The following is a 10,365-nucleotide window of genomic DNA, read 5'->3' on the forward strand; positions in this document are numbered from 1 at the left end:
GTATGAACGCTACGGGCCCCCTCACGTTTCATGCGGATGTGCCCCGGCTGCCTCGTCCCCCCTAAAAGCCGAATTAAAAAAAAAAAAAAAAAAAAAAAAAAAGAGGAATTTCTTTATGGGACCGTCGGCACGGTCGCCAGGCAGCTTCTCGGGGAAGCGGGTGCCGCTACCTGCCGCACCGGCCGCCGCCTGCCTCCCGCTCGCCGCCCGCGCCGCGGGCTCCGGAGCCGCCGCAGCCCCGGGAGCCCCCGGAAGCTCTGGCGGGCGGCGGGGGGCGGCGGGGGGCGGCGGGGGCCCCCGGGAAGCCCTGGCGGGCGGAGGCGCGGGCGGTGCTGGCGCGGTGCCCTCCTGCCTCGCCTGAACCCTTTCATGAACCGCTTGCCCCGCAGCCTCCTCGGGCCGGGCCGGGCCGGGCCGGGCCAGCCGGCCCCACCTCACCCCACCCAGGGCTCCCATTGGCCCCCGATGAAAGTCCAGCGAGCCTCCCGGCTGCTATATATATACATATATGGGATGGGTGTCTGTCAGCGCGGCTATGGGAGCCTGCAGCATCTTCCTCCGGCACCCCGCCCTCACCTGCGGCCGCGCCGCGATGAGCCCCGCCGGGCGCGCAGCCCCCGCGCAGCGCTTGCTCGCCTCCTCCCTCAGCGCCCTGCGGCCGGCGGCGCCCCCCGCTCCGCGGGGCCGCGGACACCCCCTGGCCGCCCTGCCGGGCCCCCCCAGCTGGCCGCTGATGGGCAGCCTGCCCGACGTCCTCTGGAAGGGGGGGCTCAAGAGGCAGCATGAGACGCTGGTGAGGCGGGACGGGGATGGGGACGGGGATGGGGATGGGGACGGGGATGGGGATGGGGACGGGGATGGGGACGGGGACGGGGACGGGGACGGGGACGGGGACGGGGATGCTGCGGCGGGCGGAGGCAGGGGAGCGCCTTGCACTCACCGGGCCGGGGGTCTCTTCTGCGCCCCCAGGCTGAATACCACAGGAGGTTCGGCAAGATTTTCCGCATGAAGCTGGGGGCTTTCGACTCGGTGCACATCGCAGCCCCCTGCCTCCTGGAAGCCCTGTACCGCCGGGAGAGCGCCTGCCCCCAGCGCCTGGAGATCAAGCCCTGGAAAGCCTATCGGGACTATCGCGACGAGGGCTACGGGCTGCTGATCCTGTAAGTGGCACCCGGGCGGCCCTGGGGAGGTGCAGGGAGGGCCGGCCGCTCCCCGCGGTGTGTGTGACGGGGGGGAAGCCGGTGCGGGCGAGGGCGGTTTCCGAGGTGCCCGGGGGATGCTGCGAGCGGGCGGCTCCCCCCAGCCGACCTGCCGCTCCCGGCTCCGCGGGGACCGGGGTGTCCTGCCCGGGCTTCGCCTCCGCGGGGCGGCTGTGCCGGAGGAGCTGGCCGCCCGGAGCAGGTTTCACCCCCCGTACCCCCGAGAAGCGGCTGCGGCGTCAAGTTTGCGCCCGTCGGTGCGGTAAAGGCGAAGCATCGGCGCTGCCCGAGATGCCGTGTTGCACATGCTGCGGGTTCGGGGGTTTTCTTCCTTCTTTCTTCTTTAAGCCTTTCTCTTTTCGACCTCGCTGTTTTTAATTCAATCTAGGGAAGGAAAGGACTGGCAGAGGGTAAGAAGTGCCTTTCAAAAGAAATTAATGAAACCCGGGGAAGTTGCGAAACTGGATACCACGATCAACGAGGTACTGCTGCGCTTTGAGACGTTCTTCCTCTCTCTCCCCTGGAAACCTGGGAAATAAAAGCAGATCAAGTGATCCGGTTTACCTGGATAGCTGTTGATCTGCTCTACAGTGGTAAAACCATGAGTTCATGCTCTAAAACCATTCGGGGAGTAGTAAGTACAAACTGATTATCGGGTCTGACCAAAAGTGAGACCACATAGAAACCTACAATTGAGATTGGCTGTCTCCACAAAACAATATAAGATGATTCCACAATGATATGGGCTCCTGCAAACAGCATTTTTCCTTACTTTTCTTGCATTCAGTGGTTTTTTTGCCTTTACTTCATCACTCATGTTCCTCCCATCAGGGAACACCTCCCTCTTTAACCTCTGTGTTCCTCATTGAGTTTGAGAAGCATCTGTGACAAACAGTTTAATCCTCTTTATTGTGAAACTCCAGCATTATCCCAGTGTCAGACTGAAGCATTTCATCCCTGTGGAGGAAAGCTCAGTTTGTCCAAGTACAACCAGAGATAACATGGGAGTCATGTAAAATCCAAACTTTTGTTAACACAGGGGGAAACTGAATCTTGTTCAAAGAACAGGAAACATAAGTATCCCTCTCTCCTGTGAGATTGTTATCTATTTAAAAGACAGTTGAAATGCTAAATTACACAGGATTTTTATTAGTTGATGTCATTTTATTCCTTTCTTTTCTCTCTCTTCTCTCCACCACTTAGGTCCTGGAGGACTTCATGCACAGAATAGATGACGTTTGCAACCACAATGGGCAAATAGAAGATGTGTGTTCAGAATTCAACAAATGGTCATTTGAAAGTAAGTAGGTTTTTTGCCTGAGAGCGGTATACATTTTGTACCTGCCGTGACATTTCAGTTCAAGAACAATCAGTGATGACAGCGTAGGCTGATTATTTCCAAACTATCAGCTACCTGTGTACCCAGTTCCCGAAAATGTTTTAAATGTTGGGCTTCTTCCACTGTCATTGGTGACGGCTGCTTTTGGAAAGGGAGAAATAGGAAGTGACAGCTTTGGGGGGAAAAAAAAAAGGGAAAAAAAAAAAGAGCAAGTGGAAAGAGGTGGCAGCTGGTGGAGTGTGGGATGGTGCCAGTGTTTGCAAGTGGTTTCTGGCTGTGGAAAGGGCTAGGAGATGCTGGACTAGATGGCCTCTTCAGGTCCTGTTTTCCTGCGACTCAGTTCTCAGTCTCTTTGCCGAATAGCTTACTTGCCAAATACACCAGCCCTGCTTGGCAGAACGGTCTGCTGCTCGTGTGAGAGGATTGATCGTGGGTGATTCTTCTTTGTGAAGAACGTGCTACTGTAAGGGCACCTTAGCTGGGTATGCTGCTACTTGGGTCTGAGGCAAACGTGCAGAGGGTGTTTTGAAGCACTGCTCTCACAGGTGTGCATCACAGAACAGAGACCATTTTTCAGAAGGATAATCCGAGCCATTCCTTGAGAATACATGGTGGATACCACACACCCTTTTGTTTATATCATTTAATGATAATATTGCTTAACAACAGGTATCTGCCTGGTGCTGTATGGAAAGAGGTTTGGTCTCCTACAGCAGGATGTAGAAGAAGAAAGTTTGAACTTCATCAAGGCTGTAAAAACGGTATGGAAGAGGCTTTACTGGGGCTGTAGTGATTTTTCTACCCCTACTGCTTCTGAGAGGGTACCAGCTTAAATGGGTCACCTGAGAAAAGCAGCTCAAGCTTTTGTGCTACCTGTGTGTTGGCAGCCTTGCACATCCAAGGCGACACTCACACGTGCAATGCTAGTACTGACCACCTGACTGTCCCATTTATGAAATGCCTATATCTGTAGGGGAAAAATGCTGTATGGACATCGGGGTGATCCTGGAAATAGAGTTGTCAGGTTGGTTGGTTAACTTTCCCTCTGAGACACCTGTTGTGCAACACCGCTGTTAGCTGGGTGGGACTCTTGGAGTTGTGTGGGATTATGCAAATACGCTGGATTTGGAGGTTAGTCATTCCTGCAAGCACACCTGCTGTGCATCTTGCTGCAACTTGGGACTCCAGTGATATGTATCATCTGCCTAATTTTAGCCATCTAAAAGATAGGCATCTAAGCCTAGCCTAGTTTTTTCGCTCCATCTGTTCTCAAGGGAGAGAGAGGCACTGCCAAAGGGTGGCTTGTCGCATTCTAAAGCAGGTGCCTAAAATAGATAGGATGAATCACCCACTAGAGAAGCCTCCTATCCTCTACTGGCTGTCCCTAATTTTTAGCTGGATACAGTCTAATTAGGTTGAGACCCATCCTTTCTGTCCAGGGTGGAAAATCTGCCAGAATCCTGACTTCCTGAAAATTGCCTCCTACTTTACAGTCTAATTTAGTTCACGGATTGCAAGTAGGTAGATTAAAGAAAGATTTCAAAAACTCTTTCTCCACCACAGATGATGGCTACTTTTGGAATGATGATGGTGACCCCCGTGGAACTTCACAAGGGTCTGAACACAAAAGTCTGGCAAGCTCATACTAAAGCATGGGATGATATATTTAAAACAGGTTATTTTTTTTTAACACAATTTCTCTCCTTTCTCTTCTGCTCTGTTTCCTACTTGGTGGAACTGACTTTCTTCAAACTTGCTACTGCTCTACGCTGCAGTTAATTGCTACCTTCAGCACAGATTGAGACACCTTTGCTGCAGCTAACCACAAGCACAGGAGCACTGTTTTCTTATGACTAATGCTTCTCTCTGGTTGTGGGGCAATGCCCAATCCCCAGGGAAGCCCCAGAAATTTGGGAGCCAGCAATGTCATGAGTCCACTTTAATCTGTCCGTAAAAGTAAATAGCCAGAACGTGTATAATCTCTTTAAAGGCAAGTGAGGTACATGAGTGAGGAAAGGGACCTCCCTCAAAGGGATCTCAAAGAAGGGAGTTGTTTTCTTGAGGAACAAGAATTTTAGGTGTAACAAAAGCCTGTTTGCTAAAAAAAAAAAAAAAAAAAAAAAAGAATAGGTTTTATGAACAGCCTGGAATATAGTTGTAAGTTTTAAAAACAGAAGCAATTTAAATCATAAGGCACAGTTTTGCCTTTTGACATTTTCTATTTAAGATGAATTGGCTTTCAAGGTTACAAAAATTGCTCGAACTCCAGATTAAGTTAAGTTTATATTTTTCAATATTTTGCTAGACAGTGACAGTTATAGCTAAAGATTAAGAAAGGTTTTGGCATTTAAGAAAGGTTTGGATGATTGTAACGCCAGGTATTTGAGTACTTGATGAATACAGGAGTTTTGGTCATGCCAGCCACACATGTACTTATTTTATTCCTTCTTACTTTGGGGGGGTTTAGGAAAGACACTTTAAACCAGTTTTATTCAGAAAAAAAAATTTAACACCCTCGCTTGACATTAATAGCTCCTTACTAGGAACTGGTCTTAGCAATTGGGATATTCATTAGAAAGGGTAGGCAAAATCTAGTTCTCTATATTAAAAAAAAAAAAAAAAGCATATAGAAATTTGGCATCTATTTTTGCCTTCCCCTAGTAAATCAAAGGCTTAAATTTCCCCTCAGGGAGTCTGAGTGCCAAGTCTCTTTGATTTTTTAATACCTTGATCCCCTTTGAAAATCCAAGCTGATAAATTTTACACATTTGTATTTGTGTTTGCTAAATATTTCACTCAACACATCACTGATTTCCTTTCCTAATTTAAGAAAGCAGAATTCCTAATAGTTTGCAGGAGATTCCTCTGTTCAGAAGTGATTTTTGTGACTGTTTTTTGTCTAAAAAAGTGAAAATACTATTACTTATTCAGTATAATGCTCATTGCTCAAAAAAAGAGCACAGCTTGGTATCTTCTTTCAAAATCCTGCATATGAGACATATTTTTGCTTTTATTTTTATAGTATTTTTAGTGATTTTCCATTAATTACCTCCTGCTCCTCCCTCCTCAGCCAAGCACTCAATTGACTGTCGACTGGAAAAACACTCTGCAAACCCTCGGGAGGATTTCCTGTGTGACATCTATTCTGGAGGACAGCTTTCCAAGAAGGAGCTGTACGCTGCCATCGCAGAGCTCCAGATCGCCGGAGTTGAAACGGTAAGGCTGACTTTCCAGGAGCTTGTTAAAACGAGCATCCTTCCAACTCCCTGCTTTCCTCCTACATCTGAGTGAGCTAATCCTGTAGGTGCGTCGGTGGCCTAAATGCAAGTGAATTTTTACCTGAAATCACTGGATTCTCCTTCTGTTCCTTACTCCTAGAGAACAACTGGCATGGCTCATAATCCCTTGGGTTTAGAAAACACCCTAAGGTGGTGGCCAGCTGTAAATGTTGCTTCAAACCTTTGGCAACTTCTGGTTTCTGTCACCACAAACCAAGGTCTTACGTTTCTTTTTGGTTTGTTTCAGACGGCCAATAGTTTACTGTGGGCTTTGTATAACATTTCACGCAATCCACATGTTCAGCAGAAGCTTTTCCAGGAAATACAGAGTGTTTTGGCTGCTAATGAGAGTCCAAGTGCTGAGAGCTTGAAGAATATGCCTTACCTAAAAGCATGCCTGAAAGAATCCATGAGGTAAAACTCTCAAATAATTTGCAGAAAGCAAAAGGATCACAAAGGTTTTTACCAGCTAGTGTGCACTAGGGAGACAGAATTTTCTAGTATATATAATTTTGTTCACCTTGCTGTTTAAGGTAAACTATGATAGCTACAGGAAGAAAAAATGCTGGAAATGTGACCCATTTTGTTTCTTTCACTGCAGATTAACACCCTCGGTGCCATTTACCACTCGCACCATCGACACAGAAATGGTTCTGGGAGATTATGTACTGCCCAAAGGGGTAAGTCAATTAATTTAGCTTATTAGAATATTTTGTCGTGGATTACCTGTCCTGTGAACGGCTGACGTTGGTCATAGTTCAGCCTCAAAATGACTTTGCCAAAGGACGAGTCCCAGGACAAGGAATGAGGAATTCTCACTAAGAATCCCCAGGAACTGCAAACCATACCTGCCCGCACTGCTGTTGGATTTAGGCAAACAGATTTCGGTGTGGTATTTCAAAAAAATTTTTTTCAAACTTTCCCATGATTTTCTGAGGAAGCAATGACCTTTTCTGTGTCTGAATTAATCTTCAGAGAATTACAGGACATCTTCTGAGGAAACTGCCTCGCCTTAGCTGTTGCATTATTTTTTTGCATTATTTTTTTCCATTAACAAGCTGATTCACTTGTTAGCTCTAAGCCAATCTGTAACGAGACTCTATTGCTTTGTTTATAGACCGTGCTAATGATAAATAGCCATGCCCTGGGTTGCAACGAAGAGTATTTTAATGGCTGGACTCAGTTTAAACCAGAGCGCTGGTTTCAGAAGAACTTAATAAATCCTTTTTCACACGTCCCCTTTGGCATTGGGAAGAGGATGTGCATCGGGCGCCGCGTAGCAGAGCTCCAGCTCCACTTGGCCCTTTGCTGGGTAAATACTGTGAAATGGCGTCTTTACACAACGCCTGGTTGTTCAACATTTCAGCCAGTCAGGAGGTCTCGAAGCCAAAGCACGCTAACTGAAATGTTTGTGTTTCAGCTCGTTCGCAGGTACCGAATTGTAGCGACTGACCACAAACCTGTGGAAACGCTCCATTCGGGAATACTGATTCCCAGCCGGGAGCTTCCCATTGCATTTCACAGACGATGAGGTATGTGCAGGAGGGTCTCCTGAGTGCACGAGCCTTTTCTTTGAACCTCATTCAGAACGTTCATAGAGCTGTGAGTGTAAGAGAACAGATGTTTTCCTAAGCTTTATTCTCACAATGTGAGATTTATGAAATGCCATCACGTTTTGCTACTTTTCACAGAAAATATTCAATGTGCTAAGAGGATAAATTTTGTACAGCTCTGAAGTTAGCTGTCTGGTTTTAAACTCCACGAGAACATGTCTTCTGTGCATGATGCAGATCAGAAATGGGGAAATCAAAATTTATGTACTGTTGGAGAAAATAATAGCCATTATTTTGTTATAATATAAATTCTCCACTGCATTTCTAGAAGATATTTCCTCGAAAATAGCATTTGATTTTGAGCATCAATGTACAGATTAAAAAGAAAATGCCTTAGCGATGGAACAGTACACCAGTCCACTACAGAGTTTAGATAAAAAAGCTTCATTTTAGGCAGAAGGACAAGGAAAGAAATATCTGTTTGTAAACAGTCATGCAATGTTGCAACTTGTTAAAAGCTTTTGGTTCAAAAAAATTGAATGTAAGATTTTCTCTGCTCACAGGCTTGTACAAAAAAGCTAACAAAAAAGCTTATTTGTATAAAAATTAAATTGGAAAACTGGTTCTTTGATCTAGAATTAAGTCCTCAGATTAGAAATCAAGTGACATTTAAATACTGAGGGAGATTTTTTTGGCTGGCCAGCACCACAGCAAAAAAATCACCCAGTATAATCTGAGTAAGGGTACTAACTCCTTTAACTGAAGTTTGCTCGGTGCTATTTGCTTTTAAAGAATCATTCACTATATAGATTCTTTTTCTTTTTCCTACAGCTTGCAGAAAATAAATGACAACCCTGCTGCTGCCTTCTCTGACACATCGGCTGGGAAAGTCAAAGCCTACGGTAACCAGTGGAACGATTGCTGAACCAGACCTAGTACCAAGAAAAGCTCCCGTACTGTTTTATTAGAAAAAGTGTGGTTAGTTAGTTCAGCTCTACTTGGCAATGTTAAAAGGAAAGAAAAATGCCGCGCACGTTCATATACCTACGCAAACACACCGGGTTAGTGCAGCTGGGACTGTACAGGATAGAGCTTGATAACGAGCTGTGGAGTGTTAGGGATAGTTCTTGTTAGTGCGCAGTGAAATTACTACTTAGCTTGCAAAGAGCGGGGTTCTGGTTCGTGGGTATCATGTAGCACACCTGGGGCAACGAGAGTCAGGACTGCGCTGGCCCTGGTAGCCCCGAGTTGGAGAGTTTGGGAAGTCAGCTTAAGGGAAAAGAAACTCGCTCAGTCCTTACCAAATTACCAGTGTCGTGAATTAAACTGAGAAGGTAGATGGCAGTCTGTAATAAGGGCTTAAAAAATAGGATCATTAAAGAAGTATACTTTCCCTAGCGCTACTCACTTCCTTACCAAAGGGAAACAAGGACAAAGGTATATAACAGGATTTGTTCCTCATGCCTGCCCAGTACTTTGGTTTGAACAGTTGCCACGCTGTGCCTGCCACATCCTCTGCGCACCCCGGGAGTTCCAACTCCCTCACAAGCCATTTTATCACACCTTTATTGTAAAACCTTAGTGGTCTTTTGTTGCATGAAAGGCCTTATCCAGGAATGGAATCACTGGAATCCTATGGGTTCTGCCACTACTAAATGATGATTATCCTAACAGGATAGTTACTTCATCAGATGAGTAATATAAAATGTACGTTTCAAAGAACCGCAGGAAATGAGGATCCTAAACATTTCAGAGAGATCTGTTTCTTGTGGAGACTTCAATACCTATATGTGAAGGTTAAAGCTGTCACTGCCCTACATTAACGCTGTACGTTAGCTATTACGGTCACTAGTGTATTTTTTCCCCTGATGCAGTTTCAAGTACAGGTTTATATATATAACCATAAATGGCTGGGTTTATTTTTTTACATTCTGAGATGATACAAGTTCTTAGCATTTGTTGGTCTGCCTCCTGAAGGTGTTTTGTTTGCTTTCCTCTGCTGTTATACTCAGACGTGTAAATGTAGTCATATTACAATGTGTGAAACAATTTGTGCATTATCGGAACCTTTCTAGTCCATTTGGTAATAGTCAATGTTGTAATAAAATAAAGATTTCTATTCTTTTTTCTATAAATAGTCTTCCACAGTTTATTATAAATTCTTTGTAGCATTACAAAAATCTCGTCTTTCGTGGTAACTTCCTGCAAAAAAGTTGCAGTGGTACTTTGTACTTTCATCCCTTTGCTTAATATCCTCATTGGGCTTGAACTTGAAATTCTACAAAACCAAGTTACTTCAATTCAACACTGAGAAACTTCTGCGTTGTGATACCCCAAAGTCGCTTGATTGTGTGCTACGACACCCTCGCTGGGAAAGTGGGTACGTACAGCGGGCGCTGCCTGGCACCCACTGCCTGGCACCCATCCTGGGCACTGCCTGGCACCCACCAGCCCCGGGCAGGGGGATCCCAGGTGAGCGAGGACAGGGGAGTTAAGCCCTGCAGCTCAGATCTTTGATGCCAAACTCCTTCTGTGCCATTAATCTTGGCGTTCCGTCAATCCAGGCTAGCCCTAGTATTCCGGAAGGTGTTAAACCCATGCCTACAGCCCCCCTCCCTCTGCACCATCCTGTCAGACCTCGGCGAACGCTGATGGTAGGAGGCTTTCTGCAGCCACAGCACAGGCTGAATGTGTTTCTCCCCTGCGTGCACAGTACTGAGGTCTCCACGGATGGGATTGTTACTTTCCTCTGCCATTACGACAAGATAAAATCAATATAAAGTTTTGAGGAAGGATAAAAATAGTTTGAACCTTTGCAGGATCAAAGGAAATGATGTATATATATATAAAAAAAGCCATCCACCAGCACTGCGAGTGACAGCCTGATGGTTACGCAAAGAGCAAACCTGACAGTTATCAGAACCGTGCTGGCTTTGCCAAGCCAAGCTTGCCTCCGGCTGAGTGAATGATGGTGTAAGAAAAAATCGTACAGCGCT

At 46.2% G+C, this 10,365-nt stretch overlaps 1 protein-coding gene across 1 annotated transcript; it reads left to right on the forward strand.

The window, feature by feature from the left end:
* Positions 1-407: 407 nt before the first annotated feature.
* On the forward strand, positions 408-9,504 carry CYP24A1 (cytochrome P450 family 24 subfamily A member 1). Its single transcript, XM_075768891.1, has 12 exons — positions 408-793; positions 970-1,160; positions 1,588-1,681; positions 2,403-2,499; positions 3,208-3,299; positions 4,102-4,213; positions 5,609-5,754; positions 6,064-6,230; positions 6,418-6,496; positions 6,934-7,128; positions 7,237-7,348; positions 8,201-9,504. Exons 1-11 carry the CDS (start codon positions 509-511, stop codon positions 7,345-7,347), a joined length of 1,569 nt encoding a protein of 522 aa, XP_075625006.1. The 5' UTR covers positions 408-508; the 3' UTR covers position 7,348; positions 8,201-9,504.
* Positions 9,505-10,365: the final 861 nt, after the last annotated feature.

Source organism: Balearica regulorum, chromosome 16, assembly GCF_011004875.1.
Source record: "Balearica regulorum gibbericeps isolate bBalReg1 chromosome 16, bBalReg1.pri, whole genome shotgun sequence".
NCBI classification, from domain to species: domain Eukaryota; kingdom Metazoa; phylum Chordata; class Aves; order Gruiformes; family Gruidae; genus Balearica; species Balearica regulorum.